Source organism: Periplaneta americana, chromosome 15, assembly GCF_040183065.1.
Source record: "Periplaneta americana isolate PAMFEO1 chromosome 15, P.americana_PAMFEO1_priV1, whole genome shotgun sequence".
Taxonomy (NCBI): Eukaryota; Metazoa; Arthropoda; class Insecta; order Blattodea; family Blattidae; genus Periplaneta; species Periplaneta americana.
In genome coordinates, this window is record NC_091131.1 from 131,168,430 (window position 1) to 131,192,069 (window position 23,640).

The 23,640-nt window shown below is 37.6% G+C and overlaps 1 protein-coding gene across 2 annotated transcripts in view; it reads left to right on the forward strand.

The window, feature by feature from the left end:
- The window catches only part of LOC138715334 (cytochrome P450 4C1-like), a 73,125-nt gene extending 50,317 nt beyond the window's left edge, over positions 1-22,808 (forward strand). For both annotated transcript variants that reach the window (XM_069848144.1, XM_069848145.1), the window contains exons 10-12: positions 3,284-3,452; positions 14,444-14,623; positions 19,308-22,808. In XM_069848144.1, coding sequence (XP_069704245.1) covers positions 3,284-3,452; positions 14,444-14,623; positions 19,308-19,492 — 534 coding nt within the window. In that variant the 3' untranslated portion in view covers positions 19,493-22,808. The remainder of the gene's footprint in view (positions 1-3,283; positions 3,453-14,443; positions 14,624-19,307) is intronic.
- Positions 22,809-23,640: the final 832 nt, after the last annotated feature.

A 23,640-nucleotide genomic window follows, 5' to 3' on the forward strand; every position in this document is an offset into this window, starting at 1 on the left:
TGTGGAATCTGCTTGAAGATGTAAGGGCATGTAAAAGGGCAGGTATCAGGTCAAATCATTATTTGGGAGAAGAAAATATAAAATTGAGAACAAGATGGGCAAAACATCATAATAAGAAACATGTCGAGAGAAGTGCTGGTTAATCCATCTCTTAAGAGAGTCATATATTAGAAACATATGAGAAGAGACTTTCTCGATATATTACTGAATATGAAGAAATTATCAATATTGAGGAGGAGTGGAAAAATATTAAGTTATATAAAAAACAAAGTAAATGTCTCGGAGCTGGGATCAAAAGGAAAAACGAAAATAGTAGCAGGTTTAGTAGTAGGTTTATTTTTCCTGGCAGAGTTAAGGCCATGAGGCCTTCTCTTCCACTCAACCAGGTTTCAATAATATACATGAAATACAAAATTAGATTACAAAACAACACAAAAGAAACTACCTTAGAAATTACATAAAATATAGTAGAAAATTACAATAGTCAAGATCAGTTACATAATATAAAATTACAAATAATCAAGTTCGGTTAAATAACATATAAAGTAAAGTAGAAAATTACACATAGGGTAAACTGGGGTCTGTTCGACAGTCGGGCATGTTGGACATTCTGTACTTTAACGTGTTACCTCGCCACTTGTGGGCACCACATTCTGCTAGAAGTCAATGACCCACTCGTGGCTACTTCCGTCATTGACTTCTAGCAGAATGTGGTGCCCACAAGTGGCGAGGTAACACGTTAAAGTACAGAGTGTCCAACATGCCGACTGTCCAACAGACCCTAGTTTACCCTAATCAAAATCAGTTACATAACATAAGGGGAATATACACACTCACACACACACACACACACACACACAAACACACAATTTATAAGACCTAAAATGCTCGAGATAAATTCGACGGATAATTCACTTGAGATATATTATACAGTTAATATACTAATAGGAGAATACATGTGGGTTACAAGACATAAAATGTTGATTAGCAAAGTCGTACTAAATGGCATACAAATACAAATGATTAAGTAACATATCAAGATAATAAAAAAAAGAAAAGGAAAAAAAAAGAAGAAGAGAGAAGAAGATTTAACATATGGAATTATTAACTTAAAAATTCGATAGAAGAATAAAAGTTCAGCATACTGGAATGCTTACAGATCAAATAGCAAGAAGACTCACATACGAGTAGACCTATAAAGTTATAGCATCACAAACGAAAAAGGAAGTAACAGTTGCAAAGAAGAAAGAGGAGACAAGTATGTTGCAAACATTGAACATGATATTCATGGAAGGCAAACAAATGCATATGAAATGATTAAATACCAAAACCAGGAAGACAGAGATAAAGCGGATATCGAAGTCATATCAGGTGAAGAATGGATCCAGCAGTTTAAAGAACAAGAGTGAAGTTAACTGAATTAGCATAAGCACTAGATAAATTTAAAAATAGAAAAACTCCTGCTATAGACGGTATTAATATAAAACTAATAAAATGCACCCTTTTTAAATTGAAAAGAATACCCCTGAAATTTGCATATCAAAACTCGAAACAAGACTGAAGAGTATCAAATGTTCTTCCCGTACTCAAAATGGGATATCGAAATAAAATAATGTTGTAATTATATACAGTAGATATTAGCTTACTGAATGAAGTACGGTAACAGAAGTGCGATATCACCATAAACCTAGCTATCACACTTTGGGGGAAGTCTACGTTTCTTATCCAAAGGCGGGTACTCAACTTAATGTCACTTAACCAAGGATACTTTGCACAATTAGTAATAACAAACGAGTCGTGATTTTGAGAAACAGGTATAGCCACTGCTCAAAAAGAACACTGACTCGTCTCCTTCATGCAATTTCTGATTTAAAAGGTCCTTTCCGTCTATTAATATTATGTTAATTGCCTTAAAAACCGAAATAGATCGTTTGTACAATATAAAATACAGCTATGTTATTCTATTTTGAATCTTTCGTACACTACTTTTAACACTTGAATATAAATACTTGATTAAATGGCGAACTTACTCGTGTTAATTATGTTGTAAGCATGTGCAGCTTACAGCTGTTTCGATGTTACTTCACACCATCCTCAGAGCCTTCTGTGTCTTGGCGTCATTTCAACATCTCTGCCTGTTGTGTGGGTGCGTTCGTGTGATGAAGCGTTGAGTCAAATAGTGTGTGTGTTCTGAAATTGATCAATTGATGTGAAGTTGTCAAATCGTACCACGGGGAGAGGTTTTTCTTACAAACGACGGTTTTTTATACAAATCAAAGAACAAAGATTATCGATCACCTTTGACGCTTTCATTTCATTAAAAAAAAAAAAAAAAAAAAAAAAATCTACTGAATGCTCTATAAGTATATGAAAATTGCTTTAGTAGCTCAGTTGGCTTACGATGACTGCAGACTGGGGTTCAAATCCCGATATTTGTTGGACAAAGCCAAATTTCCTCAAAGCTTTTCTGTGGGTTTTCCCATTTTCCTTCATTATTCCGTCGTCGCTCTCCATTTCAACATTCATAATTTCAATAATATTCACTCAAAACGATGCGGCGTGATGTAGTTTTGTGACTGGCGCATAGATGAGGAGGCGTAATAGCCTTTCGGAGGGAGCGGAAGGGCAGTATAGTGGAACTTCAATGGACCCTTAAGCCTACATGGCTGAAACGACAGATGTCACCACATAGCCGAATTACGATTTCCATAATAATTTATAAAGTAGCTAAAGGAGTGATTAAGGCACAATAAACCCATTCGAGGCTGCGGTGCTAGTCTTCGAGTTCCTCCTCCATAAAAAAAGAAAAATAAATGTGAATGACAAAATTATTTGGTATTCGAAGAGGAACCTCCCTTTGAACGCGTTTCTTTCCCAGACACTTACATAATTTTCAATTTAGTGAGATATAAATACCATTTTCAGTTGTTTTGTTAGCCTATCTATTTATGCCGTTACTACTTCAAAACATGCCTTGAAGTTCTCGTAACCATAATTTTGGTTACTGCTTACTGACTTTCATCTGGAGATAAATACTCGTACATATTACCTCAGTCGTCGTAATTCGGAGACAAATTCTACATGGTAATAGTCATTGTTTTTAAAACTCAATATTATTTCTTACGTTGAATATAGTGTATTATCAAGAAACGAATGGAGTGTTTAATTAATATGGAAATACATTTTATGAAATGTTGAATTATAAAGGACGTTTCTATCAAATGAAAAATCAATATGAACGAAGAGAAAGAAATATTTTTAATATAACAATTTTGTGTTGCAGGAGAAAGTTGTGTGTGAGCTGGATAGCATTTTAGGAAACTCAGACCGAGATGTTCAATTTAGTGATCTACAAGAAATGAAATACCTCGAGCAAGTAATCAAGGAGACTATGAGATTGTATCCAAGCGTCCCCGTATTTCAAAGAAAGATTAATGAAGATATTGAAATCGGTTAGTATTCTATTCTACAGTGCTACAGTTATTACTGCCATTAATACTACTGTTTCTGATTGAGATTCTGATTGATATTGTGACAGCGACGTGAGATTCGAACTCATGACCAGCGTCCCGCAAGAAAGCAGATCGCTCAGGCTCCACGGAACATTGAGTGACGTCGCGCGGTGGAGAGAAGAGAGAGGGTGTATTACGTCAACGCGACGAGTTTGCGCGCGCATCTGGTGCTGGTAGAGAGGAGAGGGCTCTGGATTTCTCTGGAGTGCCATCTCTAGAGACGCGTGGAACCTTCGAGGCTACGTCGCTGTGGTTATAAATTACGGACGCGAAGGAACGACAGCAGTTTTCAGTTGATTAGTCAGCCAGTCAGTGACAAAGCCAGAGCAAGCAAGCCAGTCTTGTGTACCGGAGTTCGACTCGAGTGTGCGTCCGCATCTGCGTCAGCATCCGAAGGCCTGAGTTCGAGTGCAGTGGACCGCAGTTGGAGGGACCTGAGTTCGAGTGCAGTGGACCGCAGTTGGAGGGACCCGAGTTCGAGTACAGTGAACTGTCTCTGAAGGTCTGTGGTTCGAGATACTGTGAACTCGAGTGACTGAGATAGAAGAACTGTGAACTGAGAACTGGTAGTTCTGATTTGTAAATAGTGCTTTGTAAATATTAGTTAAGATTAACAGTTCATTGTTGTGCGTAATAGTCGGTGGAGTGCTATAACGAATACTGTGTTGAGTGAAGATCCAATTGTTGACGAGAGCGTTTAAGGTGAATTGTAGAAAGGAATTATTATTGTTGGAAGAATAAAATCCTGTTGTGAGTTAAAAAAAGTTACATTGGTGTCAGAATCGGGACATTATCGACAATGGAGAACCTACAGCAGATCCTGCAAGCCATCGCGGAAATGAAAGCAGAAATGAAAGACGAAATGAACAAGCACATCAGTGAGTTGAAGAACGATATAAGTGAAGTGAAAACGGAGATGAAAGGCGACATAAGCGAAGTGAAAGATGACGTCACTACGCAAATTGAAAGCGTTTCGGTCCACGTAGATGGAATTGTCGCCATCGTGAAAGACGAACTTAAGGCCGATTTGGATAAACTAAACCAGAATTTTACAACTATAAACGAGACAGTAGCAGAGTTGAGACAGGATGTAGACCATTTCGACGGCAAAATCCGTGATCTCGAACGTCGTCAAGAGGAAACGTGTGTGCTGATGGACCAACATGCTGTAGGAAACAAGCACATCCTCGCGTTGGTGGATCGCCAGGCTAGAGAACATAAACAGATAGTTGCCGAGGAGGTTCGACGTGCCATGCAAGAAGCGGCCACAGAGTTGAGGACTCCATATAGTGGCCCTGCGGAATCATCGCCTTCAGCCAGACATCACAACGTCAAGACGCCGAAGTTCGACGGTACGACGTCTTGGGCGATATTCCGTCGCCAGTTCGAGGCCATCGCAGAGCACAATGGGTGGATGCCAGCAGAGAAAACCACTCAGCTGCTGGCCGCGCTTCAGGGACAGGCGTCGGAGATTCTTCACAGCGTTCCAGAAGATGGGACAGCCGCTGAGATAATGGCGGCCCTGGAGGGACGTTATGGTGACCATCAACGAGACTGGGATGCCAGGGTCCCACTGTTCCTCTTGGCCTACAGAGCTTCGGTCCACGATACAACAGGGATGACACCGGCAAACATGGTCTTTGGGAGAGGGCTGCGCCTGCCCTGCGATCTGCTGTTTGGCACGCCACCCAGCGCCGACCAGCCAGCAACTGACTATGTGACAGAACTCACCGAGAAGTTGAATGGAGTTCACCAACTGGCCAGAGAGCACCTCAAGATGGCCAGCGACAGGATGAAAGTGCACTACGACAGACTAGCCAACTCTGCAGGATTCCAGGAGGGCGACCTGGTGTGGCTGTATCGACCTACCAGGACCAAAGGGAAATCACCAAAGCTGCAGCGTGCCTGGGATGGACCATACCGCGTGGTGACCCGGATCAACGACGTGGTGTACCGCATCCAGCGACAACCTCGAGGGAAGATGATGGTGGTGCATCTGGACCGATTAGCAGCCTACCAAGGGACTGCCCGAGACGAGCAGTCCTAAGGAGGGAGCAATGTGACAGTGACGTGAGATTCGAACTCACGACCAGCGTCCCGCAAGAAAGCAGATCGCACAGGCTCCACGGAACATTGAGTGACGTCGCGCGGTGGAGAGAAGAGAGAGGGTGTATTACGTCAACGCGACGAGTTTGCGCGCGCATCTGGTGCTGGTAGAGAGGAGAGGGCTCTGGATTTCTCTGGAGTGCCATCTCTAGAGACGCGTGGAACCTTCGAGGCTACGTCGCTGTGGTTATAAATTACGGACGCGAAGGAACGACAGCAGTTTTCAGTTGATTAGTCAGCCAGTCAGTGAGAAAGCCAGAGCAAGCAAGCCAGTCTTGTGTACCGGAGTTCGACTCGAGTGTGCGTCCGCATCTGCGTCAGCATCCGAAGGCCTGAGTTCGAGTGCAGTGGACCGCAGTTGGAGGGACCTGAGTTCGAGTGCAGTGGACCGCAGTTGGAGGGACCCGAGTTCGAGTACAGTGAACTGTCTCTGAAGGTCTGTGGTTCGAGATACTGTGAACTCGAGTGACTGAGATAGAAGAACTGTGAACTGAGAACTGGTAGTTCTGATTTGTAAATAGTGCTTTGTAAATATTAGTTAAGATTAACAGTTCATTGTTGTGCGTAATAGTCCAAGTAAATTGTCATTGTCGTCGGTGGAGTGCTATAACGAATACTGTGTTGAGTGAAGATCCAATTGTTGACGAGAGCGTTTAAGATGAATTGTAGAAAGGAATTATTATTGTGACGAATAAATTACATTGTTGTAACTAATAAAACTCACAATATGTACATCTGTTATCAGACAGTACATCTCACTAGGCGATGTGTTGGAGGAATAACAATTGTTTGTATGCATCTGAAGTCTGATTAGTGTAATATGTAGCTGATCGGCGATGTATGGAACGGAGGGGCAAAGCAACTGGCCATCCTAGCCCGTTATCTCCTGGCCTAGTTGCCTCATAATTGATGCCGTGTTGGTATCACTTTTGAGCTTCAGATCTGTCTTCGGAAATTTGACTAAATAACACTACTACTACTGATACTACCATTACTACTATTACTTTCACCACATCTACCACTGCAAGTAGTACCTACCACATCTACAACTACAGGTATTACTACAAGTACTACAACCACCACCACCACCACCACCACTAATACTGTAACAACTATTGTTACCGCCACTACAATTACTATGAGTAACTACACAACTACAACTATACTCAGAGCATTTTGAACTGGCGGATCAAGGTCACTTACGAACGTATTAACCACGTACGAGTCACTGAACTGAACTGTGAACTGAAGCACTGGTAATCCCGGCTGTCCCTACTTCATTTGAATAGAATGGTCCAGGATTGGGGGTAACCACACATGGAAAATGCATTGCTTGACCTTGACCTTGATCCACCAGTTCGAAATGCGCTGAGTATAGTACAACTACAACTATTACTACTGTTATTACAACTAATATTGTTATTGTTACAAGTACTACTACATCTACCAAAGTGGGATTATTCGTTCGTGATTCAGCTTCTCCGATGTTATCATATGTGAATATCTCGTCAACCAGCAAGATCAAGCTACTGTCATTTGAATACCCTGGCTATTCAGCAGCATTCAATCAGTTCTGCACTAAGTAAATGGGCTTACATTTGCATGACGTTTTAGTGTTTTTGTCATTGTGAGATAAATAACGTTTATTTACAGTGTAAATAATCCAGTACTGTATAGACTTACAGTCTTTGTAACGAGGATATTGAAATGCTGCATACGAAATATTCTATACAAAAGAGTGTTTCTGTAAGAAATATTTGTTTAAATTGTGTCAGTTGGTAGGACAATAAATCTGTACAGAGGTACATTTCCTTAATCTCATATTCCGAGTAGAGGAAACTGTGCGAAGGCTTGTGATAATTTTGAGAGACTCGAGAAAATTGCTTGAAACACGAAACGTGAAACATTGAGATTTAACAGAGCAGAAAATAGGCGAGATAGTTGAACAATTAGAACACACGCCAAGAAAATCATTTAAAAGTCTTTCCGAAGAGACTGGAGTGTTTAAATCATCAGCACGAAATGGAACAAAATAGCTTAAATTAAAAACAATACACAACAACTTCAGTACACCAGTTTAATTCTAGAGATAAAGGCACTAGTTTAGATTACTGTCGCTGGATTTTTCGATCGGCTGAAGACAATGGGCGAACTTGCCGAAAGAGATCATTTACAACATCTGCTCTAAATAAGTAAGATTTTTCAAGTGAATCCTTTGACAAGCATGGATAAGTTTATTTTATAACCGGCCTTGCCTAACATCGTTTGGCAGCAAACGACAGTGTACTTGTGTTCAGTAGCTAGCGTGAAAACTGGCTCAAGAACAGATAATCCCACTGTAGTACAACTACAACCTCAACTAGAATTGCAATTACAACTACAATTTCTATTACTATTTGCGGCTATTATTACTATTAATAGACTGCATCTATTGCCACCACCACCACCATTAATACTACTACCACTATCACTAGTGTAGTGCTATTTATAGGCCAAAGAATGTGAAGCATCGCTATATTAGCATTGTGGAACAATGGGATTAAATACTGTTTGAGGTGAGAATTTGACTAAAACTCGTGTTTTTTATTATGTCTCTTAAACATCTTATTAATGTCATGTAGATCTAACTCCTTGGTGAAAAAGCCTTCGTTCTTTAAAATTGCATTTCAATACTAGATTTAAATATTTAAAAACACCACATTGATAAATGAATTATGTTAATGTGTAAAAACTTCTTCTGGTTGATTGATACGCATGAGTTCTTGCCCATATCAAGATCATAAATTGTAGTTTCAATTATTTAATTTGTTGATGCATTTCGTCAAACATTTTCTTAATGATAATTCACTATTTGTAATAATGTTAATAATAATAGTAATAATAATAATAATAATAATAATAATAATAATAATAATAATAATAAGACAGTGTATGCGGTATGATTTAAGAAAAAGTGAAGTTGTTTCGTATCAGAGTAGCTATATGGCACGACACGTGCCGTGTCGTCCGTCTTTTGTGTACCTGGCGAGTACAGCAGCGCAGAGAACGAAGGGACCCCGGTCCGTTCATAGTAACATTGCAACGCAATGTGTGCAGTTGTGTTATCCTGCAGGATAGGCAAAGACGATTCAGCTTCGACAACTTACGAAACTATATCTTCGTTTACTGCAACGCTAGTAATTCCATTAATGATGACGAGTTATGTGCTACAGTACGTCATTTTTCTTTTCATTCTGACTGTACAGAGATACAGTAGCATGTTGACGTGGTCTGTTTACGTTTAAAACCTGTTCAGCCAATGGTCTGAATGAAAATATTGTAACATATGTGCACCTACATTCAACGATAAGTCATCCCGCATCCACTGTCTAATAATAATAATAATAATAATAATAATAATAATAATAATAATAATAATAATAATAATTCGACCGATATTGGAGAAAAATGGGAGTATAAGGGCACAGTACATCAGTTATTCATAGATTTAAAAAATATATATGACTCGGTTAAGAAACAAGTTTTTGAGGGAGCGGCCGGTCCTTAGGAGCCACCGGGCCGTGCCCCACCCATATTTCGTTTCCCAGAATTTTTTTTTGCATTTAAAATGCGTAAATTTTTTCAAGACAGTGGACTCGGTTCATATTCAGTAAATTTCGTCACATTACGCGATATGTGTCATTAAAACATCAAAGACTGCATGACACTAAATATTGTGAGCTTGAGCCCGCGTCAAAGGACCCCACAACTTGAATCACTTTATCACTCAACTGCCATGGTTGGAAGTATGCAATGTTCGTTACCGATGGAAATTTACGAAGTGTTAAAAAGTTAACGTTACGAGTATAATGCTTCGCACTGGGGCCCGACGAGCCTGGTCCCCCTGTCGCAGTTATTTGTTGTTCTGTGAGTCGCGGTGCCACTGAGCAGTGAGTTAATTCTAGAAGTGTCCGTGTGAACTTTGAATAGTGCATGCAAGCGAAGTGTGAAAACATGAATAAAGTGGATTACCTATTAAAAACACCGTTTTCTTTGTTAAAATTAGAAGATCGACTTGAAGTTAAACGACTAGGCATACATAAACTTAATGACCAGTTTTACACAGGCCGATGGCAAGAATAGGAGAACTTTCTACAACTCGTGGTTTACAAAGAAGTCCTGGCTAATTGTAAGTGACGAAAAAAAAGTTTATTCCGTTTCTATTGTCTATTGTTTGGTGGCGAGGGACTGTGGACATCGACAGGTTGCAAAGATCTAAAACACTTAAGTGAGCGCATCAAAAAATATGAAGAAAGTGCAATATATTTAGAAAATGCTTGTAAGTTTAAACTATTTGGGACAGTAAATGTCGCAGCACAAATTGATTCCGCGGTCAACATTTCAATCCAGAAACACAACGAACAGGTGACAAAAAAAAACAGGCATATAATAGGAAGAGTAATTGATTCTTTAGTATTTTGCGGAACTCACGAATTATCACTGAGGGGTCATAACGAAAATCAGGGATCTGCAAATCGGGGAAAAATTTGTTGGACTTGTTATCTTTACTTGCCAGCCTTGATAATGTATTGGATGAACACTTAAACAGTACTTATGTTTTTAGATATACTTCACACACTATACAAAATGAATTACTGCATTAGGCAATATGTATGAGGTATACATCCAAGGTCTGAAGCAGCATATTAATTCTACAGATTTTTTTGCTGTGCAGACTGACGAAACAACAGACATAACCTACAAAAGCCAAGTTGTAATAATTATTTTGAGATACATAAAAGTTTGTAAACCTGTGGAAATCTATCTTTCTTTCAAAGAGGTAAAAAAATCGCACGGCTAACGGTCTGAGCGAGGTTCTGAAACAAAGTCTACAACCTTTCAATTTAGAAAATAAACTCGTAGCTCAAACTATGATGGTGCTGCTGTAATGAGTGGATACCAGGGTGGGATCCAGACTTTGATGCAGGAAACATTTCCTCATGCGAAATTTGTTCACTGCTACGACCACCAACTTATAGTTCTAAAAAGTACATGTTCAAAACGCATTAAATTAGCGAAGTTGTTTGTTGCAAATATTAGTGGGTTCATAACAATCTTCTACACTTCACCTAAACACAGTGGCCCACTGCGATCTGTGTGTAATAAGCGCATACCAACCGTTTCAGCAACACGATGGAACTTTCAGTCGCGAGTTGTATCCTCCGTTAAGGAAAATAAAGCGGAGCTATTAAAATGCTTCGAAAGGATTTATGAGGAAGATGACTGGGATGATATAACAGTGAAAGAAGCTTTTGGCCTAAAAAACTAGTTAAATAATAAAAACAATTTTCTTTTCTAAATTTCGTTTATGACTTGATGAAACATGTTGATATAATACAGATGCAAACTGCAAATAGATTGAGCATATGTGATGCAGTACAACATTTTGAATCAGCTGTAACGGAAATAAGAGAGAACACTAACAGATATGAAATAAATGTAGATGATAAAGAAGAAGTTTCGTTTCCTCCAAGAAAAAGGCTGAAACTCAGTAGGCAAATAAACCTTTCGGCAGATGCCAAAGAAGTATGCGATATCGTTATGAACCAATTCAATTAACGTTTCCTGTAGTCACATATTTGGCAGCTTTAATGTACTTGTTCCAAAGAAATTTGCTTCATACGAAGATAAGTTCCCCAACGATTTGGCTAATATTTTCGTAAAAAAATGCAGTAATCTAATTTCGAAAGAATTTATTAATACGCTATCAGTGATCCATCGAAATGATACATTTAAAGACATATCCTCTGTGTGTGATTTGTTCAGTTTTTTGTATGGATTACTCCTTTGAAGGTTCATTCTCTGAAGTGGATAAAGCCCTTCGAATCGCACTAACAACTCCTATTTTAACAGCTGAGACAGAACGGAGTTTCAGCACATTAAACAGGATAAAAACCATTTCTCAGAAACACCATGGGTCAAGATAGGTTGAATTCGTTGGCTTTCTGTTCTATTCTTAAGGAGCATCTCCATTAAATTCCGAACTTCAAAAACAGGGTCATCGAGAAGTTTGTAAGTCAGAAGGACAAACGAGTACATCTTCTTTATAAATAATTCTGCAAATTGGTGAGTTTAATGTTGAATTTGCATTATTATGCAGTTTGTAGTTTTAGCTATATTGTGCTCAACTAATTTTTAAGCAGAAACAATTGACTAAAATGAAGTAAAAAATCTTGGTGTACTATTTAATACCGCAAAATTTGTGAAATAACTGGCTCCAACAACAAAAATGCTCACGACCCGTCACTGAGTTTTACGTAATATTCTTATTGAATTTGGTATTCCCAAGATACTAGTTCGATTAATTAAAATGTGTCTCAGTGAAATGTACAGCAGAGACGGTATAGCCCAGATTTCTGTCTTATGTTTTTCCAATTCTCTGCAGATCAAAACAAGGAGGTGCTTTATCACTTTCACTTTTTAACCTTGATCGTCTAGAATATGCCATTAGGGAAGTCCAGTTTAACACAGAGTGTTTGGAATTGAATGGGTTATATCAGCTGTTTGTTTATGCGGATGACGTGAATATGTTAGGAGAAAGTCCATAAAATATTAGGGACAACACGAGAATTTTGCTTGAAGCAAGTAAAGATATAGGTTTGGATGTAAGTCCCAAAAATACAAAGTATATGATTATGTTTCTCGACCAAGACATAGTACGAAATGGAAATATAAAAGTTGGACATTTATCGTTTAAAAAGGTGGAAAAATTCAAATAACATATCGGAGCAACAGTAACAATTTAAATGACACTCGGGAGGAAATTAAACACAGAATAAATATGGAAAAAAAACTATTATTATTCGGTTGAGAAGATTTTGTCATTTAGTCTGCTCTCAAAAAATCTGAAAGATAGAATTTATTAAACAGTTATATTACCGGTTGATCTGTATAGTTATAAAACTAGAACTCTCACTTTGACAGAGAAACAGAGGCTAAGGGTGTTTGAGAATAAGGTGCTTAGGAAAATATTTGGGGCTAGAAAATATTTGGGGATAAGAAGGATGAAGTTACAGGAGAATGGAGAAAGTTACACAACACAGAACTGCAAGCATTGTATTCTTCATCTGACATAATTAGGAACATTAAATACAGACCTTTGAGATGGCAGGGCATGTAGCACGTATATGCGAATTCAGAAATGTATATAGTCTTAGTTAGGAGGCAGGAGGGGAAAAAACCTTTGGGGAGGCCGAGAAGTAGATGGGAGCATAATATTAAAATGGATTTGAGAGAGGTGTGGTATGATGGTAGGGATTGAATTAATCCTGTTCCGGATAGGGACAGATAGTTGGCTTATGTGAGGGCGGCAATGAACCTCCGGGTTCTCTAAAAGCCATTTTTAAGTAAGTAAGTAGGTAAGTAATAATAATAATAATAATAATAATAATAATAATAATAATAATAATAATAATAATAATAATATTCATTTCGTCAAACACGAATTGTACAACATTATACTGTGTAAGACTATAATCCTTAGGTATACTAGCATTGATCTTATTCAGCAGTCTTTCAGAGGTATTATTTTCGCTTGTAAGTTTCTGTTTGCAATGTATTACTGTTCTAGGCATTATATTTCAGTTTCCTTTCAAAACGTATGCATTTTTTCATTTTGCAATGACTGGTTCTATTTTAAATCTGATATTTCCTCATTTACTCTTGTTATCCAAAGTTAATTTTTGTTCCTTTTTCTAAAAGAAATTGGACTGCCTTTACTTCACTTTGTTTATTTACGTATTTGTTCAATATGTAAAGTCCTGCGTTTGGTTACACAGGACCATTAAGCACTCGCAACTACACTGATATAGATCACTTTCATTGAACCCCAGACACACATTTTAGTGAGTAAGACAATCAGCATACTGAAACAATACATGAAGAAAATAATTAGTGTAAATTATTTATTTATTTATTTATGTATTTATTTATTTATTTATTCATTCATTACTTTATTATTTATACAATTATTTATTTATTTCCTTATACATATGTATTGTACATAAGTTGTGTCCAGTTACAACGTTCACATGTGAAAGAAATATTCATCATTAATTTCTATAATCTGGCAAGAGACAGTAGTGCATGCAGCCAAAAAAAAAAAAATTCTAAAATACATTTCTAAGTAAATGAAAGTGGAAACACGAGGACCGAAATATATTTTATATATTTCAATATTAACTTATTTTAAATTGTGAATATTCACATTTCAATTCTTTCAATAACTTGTCATATTATTTACTTCTAAACTTATTTTCACTGTGATAAAATATATCTATTTCTTTTAAAATGTGCAATTTAAATATTCAAAACTCTGTAAATATAGAAAAATAATGAGCTCTGGGTCTTAATTTTTGGATAAAAATATAGGCTATTATGAAATAGAAGATATCTATAATCTAGATGCGTTTTACTCATTGTCACAATCTACTGTTGCCCACAGTCTGGTTTTAAATAAATATTTAGTTTGTTAATAACATGACAATATATTTTGCACGTGAGTACTATTCTCAAAGACACACGAATAAGCAGATGTAAACATAGGAAATGGAGCGGGGAGACGGCCTCATTATAATCTTGAACAGGTCTGACTCGTAGAGTGAAGCTAGTATGATCCATGTACACCGAACTTGTACTCAAAGTAAGCAAACGCAGACTTTACTGATATGTAATGCATTTTAATGTTTTATTTCCGTCAAAAATATATATTTCCACTCTCACCCTTTTTATCTTCATTTTAATTCTTAAATTTAATAGGAAGTAAGTATAAATTTATTCTGTTTCAGATGGTTACACTTTACCGACCGGCTGTAATATTGCATTTATTCCATACATTTTACATCGGAGCCCGGAACATTTTCCAGATCCTGAAAAATTTGACCCAGATCGATTTTTGCAAGAAAACTGTGCTGGTAGACACCCCTATTGCTACATTCCGTTTTCAGCTGGACCTCGGAACTGTATTGGTAAGTGAAAGTCGTGTTGTTAATTTGTGAACTGAACTCTAAGAATAATCGACGAACATGTGCACGTCCTCTGTCATGATTAAAATTCGTCCATTCAGTATCACTAATTTAACATTGTTACACACAATGTTATGTAAAAATGTAATCTTCAAAAGATTGGGTGATAGGTGAAAAAAGTATTACACTTATAGGCCTACTTGTAGCATTATTCTAGTCCAAATTCGGACCCAAAACTAAGGGTCGAATTAATAAACGAGACTTTGGACCAAAGACGACTTTGGAAAATATAAAGTCGTCATTTTCCTATTCACAGTCGACACTTTGACAAAAGTAAACTTCAGTTTCTTCGAATTCGCCGAAAATTTGACTTTAGTTCGTGGGGCTGTATGTCAGCAGTTGGTGTTGGAGAACTAGTGTTCATAGATAAAACGATGAATAAGGAAGTGTATCTGAAAATCCTTAAAGACAATTTACACAAGAGTGTGGAAAAATTGAGGATAAGAGGGACATTCAAATTCTACCAAGACAACGACTCCAGGCATAAAGCTTACATAGTACACAATTGGTTGCTCTACAATTACCGCAAGGTGGTAGAAACGCCTCCTCAATCGCCCGACTTGAACTCTATAGAGAATCTGTGACAAGAACTCAACAGAAGAGTCAGTTTCTTCTAAAGAACTACTGAAGAGACGACTTCAAGAGGTATGGGATAATGTAAGTAAGTCAAGAATGTACAAGAAGGTCAATATAGAGTATCCACCAGCCACTGAAAGAATATTGCACACTTTTATCATTGCCAATGTGGCGCTATAAACCAATTTTCAATGCTTTTATCACAACCACAACACATTTCAATTCTTATGGTTCTAGTCCACTTTTGATAGGACACTATTATATTCGTCATACTTGAATACACCTTAGAAATGACATTATTTCATGGATTCATTAAGATGTACAGAAACCGAACACTTTTCAAAGTAAATTTTAAAAGTTCCCATTCCTGAAATAAGGTCATTTTTATGGATTTTATTTTAGTAGGTTATTTTATGACGCTTCACCAACATCGTAGGTTATTTAGCGTCTGAATGAGATGAAGGTAATAATGCCGGTGAAATGAGTCCGGGGTCCAGTACCGAAAGTTACCCAGCATTTGCTTATATTGGATTGAGGGAAACCCCCGGAAAAACCTCAACCAGGTAACTTGCCCCGACCGGGAATCGAACCTGGACCACCTGGTTTCGCGGCCAGACGCGCTAACCGTTATTCCACAGGTGTGGACATTTTTATGGAGATTTGATTGGTGTTGTGATTTCGGACTAGAGCTCTTTCTGAAATGACTGATTCAATTATTATGAAAGTCGTCATATTTTTTTCCTGGAATTGCAATCCAATTTCACTAGATGGCTACCGACACCAGCAGTAGGGCCAGAAATATATGCAAACGAAATTATACTTAATGTGAAGAATGTTACTACAGATGTGTAGTATTATGTGACAGGTTAGATTAGGTGCGTATAATGTGGCAGGTTAGGTTTGATTAGGTGTGTAGCATTACTACTATGGTGGCGACATTACATTAACAAAATATGGCCGTATTCATAATTCACGCAAGACGATTTTTGTATATAAGTAAGGTACATATTACAGCTCTCCCAGTGATCACATCAATTTCTACTAATCAATAGGCTGCTCTAAATCCAAGGCATTTTCAAGGTATTTTATCAAGGTCCTATAGTGGCTGGGATATAAGTAATATTCACCTTGGTGAGTGACCGAATATTAAATTGACTGTGATATCTGTGCATATTTTGAAGAATCAATTATATTGTCTATATAGAAATTAATTTAAGTATAATTTTTTTTGTTCATGGTAGGCCTATAATAAATTTAAATGTATTTAATTCATACACCAGAATGAATTTATTTTAATTAACATGATTGACAGAAGTTGTAAAATATAACAATTACAATCTGACCGAATATTAAAGTGACTATCTCTCCTCGTACCTAGACCGACGAAGCCAAGCAAGTCACAGCTTACATCCCGTAGCCGACACTGCATAACTAGAACCACTGTCTGGTGTTCCCGACGTTCCGTAGCTAACTGTCTGTCTGTCTGTCTGTTTGTCTAGCATCCCCGATGTTCCGTAGCCGACTCGATCGACTCTCCCGTGCAGACCACACGTACCCCCAGGGGAAGGGGAAAAAAGGTTACATTCGAATTAACGAATTAGATTCTTAGTCTCAAACTTAATCTCAAAAAGCAGCTAACCACGTAACCTGCATACTAAATAAGAAATCCGCCATTTAGCGGAAATACCTACTAAACACTGGAAGAACAACAAACCCTGTCATATATAAGCAAAGCTAGATCAACATAGAAAACCAAGTAATAGAAGAAAACGAAAATAATAAATTAAAAAAAGGATAGAAAAGAAATACGGAATAGAAAGGGGAGAAAGACATTAGGAATAAACAAGTTGACTGAAAAACCGTCACAGTTGTACAGACCGATTTGACGTACAACACAAGGATAGCTAAATAAATCTAGACAATTCCTTGGTACAGAAATAATTCGTAAGGGTATGTTTTTAAAATAATATAAAGTAATAGCTGCTTCTTTTGCGTTGTATTTAAAAAATAAGTAAATGAGATGATTAAAAACACAGGGTTTTGAGACTTTCCGGATTTTCCAGGATTGTTCTGGACTTTAATGTTAAGTCTTGTGTCCTGGATCGAGTTATATTTGTTCCGGAATGTAATACTGTTTGAAAAATACAACTTTCTGCTAATTTTATATCAGTAACAATTTTTTTTAAAATTCATTATTAATTTTTTTCAAGACCTTGTCTAACCTATGTTCAACGTCGTCGCCAACACCGCCTAACGCCTCCTACCGGGTTGGATTGAAATAAAAGCGATTATAGTACTATAGTATATATTAGGTATTCTGCAGTATCTTTATCCTTTACTCTCTTTGGAAATTGATTTATTATTGATAGGATTTAAACTACTTTATCGTTAATTTTTTATGTATTGAATCAGCCAGTAATATGACATTACTTTCCCGGACTTTAACAATAATAATTCAAGGAAAGTTTCATAACCTAACAAAAATGTAACAAAATTAAACGTTTAGGTCCTATAAAATTATTTGCAATAAATGAAACAAATAAAATCAGTTGTACTGCAAATTAAATTAATTAAAATGTGTTCACGTTATGGTATGCAGTATAATCGCCTCTCTTTGATTCCTGACGGGAAAATCTGGCAACCCTGTAGATATTTACCAGTCCTCTTTAAATCCATTAAACGTATAATGAATGACTACGTGTACATTTTAAAATGTCTTCTCCTTCTTACATTTTAAAATGTCTTTCGGACACGCTAAGCAATGTTTGTAGTTTCTGAAACTTCTTAAATTTCACATGAAGTGTGGTAAATAGATGTGCGTATTGACATGATCCTCGTCCACCAAAACATGCAAACTTTTAATAATGATCAGGTGAGATGGGTTTGTGTTTATGATGTGGTTGTATGTTTCTATATAGGTCGGCAAAAAACAGTTTGAATCGGACTAAGAATCGACACCTAACCATATTCTCATCGGTATTATTTTTACATTATCTTCTGCGCTGACTATATCGAACGTGCCTTGTGCATGTTATATCATCTATACCCCATAGCTAACTTTTTTCATTCACTCGGTTATCAAACTCTGGCTTTTAGTAATTAGTAAGTAAGATACTGTAAGCCATTGACAAATATACATCAAAATGTTATACCTATATACAGGCATTCGATCAAAGCTCCTTGAATATCAACCCATACGAAACACAAAATGGGAAGATCGAGTAATACTGGAAGGAACAATTTTGAACTTTTGAAGACGGAATTGGCTTCCAGAGTCAAACCCTTGATTTTAATTAATAATAATAATAATAATAATAATAATAATAATAATAATAATAATAATAATAATTTTCACAGATGTGTAATAGGGTGCGTTCAACTATTCCCTCCGTGATACCCTGTCTGCTTGGAAGGACGATACACCTTTCTCTTTCTTCCGCACTTATTTTCGTATCACTAGTCTTGACTCAGCACTGACACGCGAAAATGAACCTTAAGAACTACACCTGACCTGCGGAGGGATTAGTTGAACTCACCGTTTTTTTTTTTGGTTTAATCAGTAGCTTATTCATTGAAGTTTCCGAATAAAGTGACCAGAATTTTGTCCATGATACATCCTGTGGGGTTCGTAAAAGCAAAGTTGTTACCATCATAAAAATCATCATTGTCTTTATCATCGTCATCATCATCATCATCATCATCATCATCATCACTAACATTATATACTTCATGTTTTTTTCTTATATTTTATTTTTATTTCTCTCCTCCTGTTCTTTTTGTCATTATCTTATATTTACCTTTTCCTTCCTTAGAATTTTCTTTCCATCTTCTTCTCCTCATCCTCTTCCTAATAGGCCTAATTATGATCGTCCTTATCATTATCTTTGACCATCGTCATCAGCAGCTGCAGCATTCTCTTTTATAATTGATTACTTTCATACTGCTCCTCCCAGATAGTAAATATTTTTCGTCAGTCGTATTACAGTGAAGTTCAAATTCCGTTAGAAATCTCTGCATCGGCTTTTGATTTCTATATTTCTTTTCATTTCAGGTCAGAAATTTGCAATGCTGGAGATGAAAGCAACGTTGTGTAAAGTGCTGAGGAAATTCAAATTGTATTTAAGTAATCCAGAGGAGAAGATGGACGTGAAAGATGAGCTTGTTTTGAAGCCTAAGAAAGGAATCATGCTAAGAATTGAGCCTCGCAAAAGAAAGAATGCAGCTTCAGCAATGTAAAACCGGCGTCATCAACTGATTTTCAGTTAATATTTTGTTGAATAATTGTCCATGACAGTGTTGATCGGGAAACTACCTCTTCCATTACGTGTATTCTCGCATGAAGCATTTTATTTCTTTTCGCGAGAAACGCCTTCTCCTATATGTCCCTCTTCCTTCTCCACTTTATCCGAATGATTTTTTTTTATTCCTTTAATAAATATTGCAACCATTGGTCATCCACTTGAGATTAACAGGTAATCGCATGTTTGGATTACCTAAGAAAGTGTTTCCTTTATTGTGATATTGTACTCAAATGCTATCCAAGAACAGCACTGTAGGTAAGAAGATATTATATTGCCTCAGCGCCAGCTCTGAAACCGCTGCTGGAATGCGGCATGGAACTCGGTACACTGTGCTTTAATGCTGGGTCACGTCTCCCCGCTCCCCACTTCCTCATTCGGCGCACTTTCAGACCTGGCGTTCAGACAGTAATACCGATTAATCGAAGTATAGGAGCCAATACTCCACGGTCACTCGTTATAGAGATGTCGTGATGATATCTATCAGTCAAACCGAGTACATGAAAAGTGACAGAGCTCGAATTTCCTTACCCTACTTGCTACTGCTAACTGCTCAGCACGTACGAGGCGCATCCAGAAAGTAAGTTTCCCTATTAAAAAAAAAGAACACACACTTTCAGGAAAACATTTATTGGCAACCGGTACAGCAATGTTTCAGCTATTTTTCAACATAGCCACCATCAGAATTGAGATACTTGTCGTATCGTGGGATCAACTTTTGTATCCCTCTGTCGTAGAACTCTGTCGCCTGTGAATGGAACCAGCGTGTGACAGACGCCTTCAGCTCTTCGTCGTTGCCAAAACGCTCACCGGAGGACAGGAATTTCTTGAGGTGCAAGAAAACGTGAAACTCGCTGGGAGCAAAATCAGGACTGTAGGGTGGATGATCAAACAACTCCCAGCCAAATTCCGTCAAAATAGCTGCTGTGCGCCGAGCCGTATGTGGACGAGCATTGTCATGGAGGAGCACAACACCTGCAGTAAGCATTGCACGCCTCTTGTTTTGAATGGCACGTCGCAATTTTCGCAGTGTTTCACAGTAACGGTCAGCGTTCACTGTTTCACCTCTTGGAAGGAAGTCAATGAGCAGAATGCCCTTCCTGTCCCAGAACACCGTGCACATCACTTTCCGTACCGACAGCGTCTGTTTGAATTTCGTCCTGACCGGAGATCCACTATGCCACCAATGCATTGACTGCTGCTTGGTTTCCGGGGTGAAGTGCGAAATCCAAGTCTCATCGCCCGTGACGATCCTGTCGAGAAACTCGTCGCCGTCATCGTGATACCGTTGCAGAAATGTCAGTGCTGCTCCTAAACGTTGCATTTTGTGTTCGGGTGTCAGGTTTTTCGGCACCCACCTGGCACACACTTTTTTGAACAGCAGGTGCTTAGTGACAATCTCATGCAACAAGGATCGCGATATCTGCGGAAAATGGCTGCTCAGCTCCGTAATCGTGAAGCGACGGTTCTCCATGATGCACTGCCGCACCAGCTCAACACGATCATCATTGATGAGGGACGGTCGCCCACTGCGCTCTTCATCATGGACACTTTGACGACCTTCGGAAAAACTGCCTACACCAGCGACGAACCATCTGCTTACTCATGATGTTCGGCCCATAGACCTGACAGAGCTGCCGATGAATGTCAATTGGCGCAATGCTTTGTGCTTTAAAGAACTTTATCACCGACCGAACCTCGCAGGCGGCGGGAGAAGGAATAAGAGCTTCCATTTCGGACCACTGCTGCCACACTACTGGCACCAGGCGGGACCTGTCCGGCTGGCATATGATTGATACGTCATAGATCTGTTACGTATGCGCAATTGACACGGCTAATTACGTTTACTTTCAAGGGGAAAAAATCGGGAAACTTACTTTCTGGATGCGCCTCGTATATTTAAAGTTGAAATATATGTGAATAGAACACATTCGAAACTAGTTTCTGAGGCACTATTGGCTTCTGTACATGTACAGTCTGACAAAGAACTTTGTAAGGCAATCAAACACAGTTGTCTTTTAATAATAAATATAACATTATTTTGCAGAACTTTCATGTGGAAACGTAGGAGACAAAATACTGAATACTTTTTAAAATATAGAAAAATATATAAATTAAATACATTTCTATACATAACAAAAATAGTCATTGGTCACTCACTTTTTAAAATTCAAAATAAATAAATAAATTACTTACATATGCATACGTAACGAAACTAGTCACTGGTTCACCGATTAAAAAAAATAAATTCATAAAATAAATATAGGCTACCGATACTTCTATTAGATCAGAACTTGTCGCTGGTTCACGGATCTTTAGTAGGCCTGCAATAATATTTAGTAGGTATGGAACGGAGTTTTATGTGCTAAACAACTTGAAAATATTTATTTTCTTATGTACTAAAAAAATTGAAAGGTTTATAAAAATCGTAAAAAAAAAATTGTTTCAATATTAGAAAAATTTAAGTACGTATTATAAGAAAATCACTCACCAATCATGTTGAGACAGTGGTGGGTTCAAATAGCTCACTGTTGCAGTGAACAGTGGAGACTTTCTCCAAGTTTTCCATCACAAACCTAAAGAAGCACACAATAATCCCACTAAATTCAGCAACACTTTGCTGCAAACGGGTCTGACCGGGATTCGAAGCCTCAAGGAAAACTTACGATACAAGTACAGAATTTATTTTGTGGACATGCAGTTAAGTTTATACAGCTCTAAACAACAGTTTTTTCAGTATTTTCTGCAAGCAACTCAAAAAAATTGCGACAGTCACAGATGGATATTGACATTTGATTCAACTGGTAAAACTTAAAAAAAAAAAAAAAAAAAAAAGAAACGTCTCATTGAAAATATGTATCCACTGGTAAAATGTTGAATGTTGTAAAATACTCTTTTTCGCAGAGCATAGATCAACTTAAGTTCAAAAGAATACAAGAATAGCTCGAGCTTGCAAAAGAAGCGCTTGAATTTTTGATAGTATTTGCAAGTCGCATTTATGCAAAATACATTTCTAATCTATGATTTCCATCAAAACAAACGCGAGGAATCTCCTTGCAATTTAAAACTATATCAGTGTGTGTACCCATCACAGAGTTCATATCCGAGTAGCTACTTCCTAAAAAAAATAAGCATATTTATCGCATTAATCATTTTTTTTTACTTTATAACTACTGAAACATTTTTTATTCTTATGTTCAACTTCATGTATGTTTATGTTTGCAATAAGAAAGGAAATATATGTTAATAGGGCGCTTTTTTGTTTTATTTTTTATACCGTCTCTCGACCCCACTGAGCTCTTTCCATGACACCCACTTTGGGAACCATCGGTCTAGACCATGCAGTTACCGTAGAGATTTAAATTCGATATATGATTTTACTACTGGATGGCGCGCGAAAAAGCAGTCCGTTTCCTTCTAGAATAGCCTAAATACAGAATAATACTGCATAAGTAGAAATAAATACAGAAGCAGTGCTGGAATGACTTATCAACATAAAACATGTTGAAAGCAGTTCCTTGCAGCATCAATACATATTGTACATGTCTAATCATGTTTAAGTCACCTGGCGTAAATCATAGACATTTTTTTGTATTTAATTCATTTATTTAACAGCATGTCCCATTACATAGACATCGACATGTCATAGACATCGATAGCGTCGATTGCATTGGCTGATATTACTCTTCAATTCTTGTATTGTATGTGATTTTGTGTCGTACACTGTGCTCTTCAAGCACCCCACAGATAATAATCACATGTTGAAAGGTCTGGAGAATGTGGCGGTGACAAATTTTTGCTAACAGTTAGTTCTTCACAGAAGACAACCTGGCCTCGCTGAATGTTCTGCTGGAAGAAGAAGCTTTGTCTCTCCTCTTAAGTGAATTGAGTACAGAATTTATTCATAAAAATAATGTTAATTTAAAACACTATCGGTTCAATGGTGCATGTCCCTAATACAGCCCACCGAATCCCGATTTTTGGGTTATGGAGTGGCTGATCAACTACAAGATAAGGCGAAGCCTTCGTCTAGTACCGCTAGTTCTGCGAATTTCGTGACGAAGTAATGAAACCAAGCCTTATCAC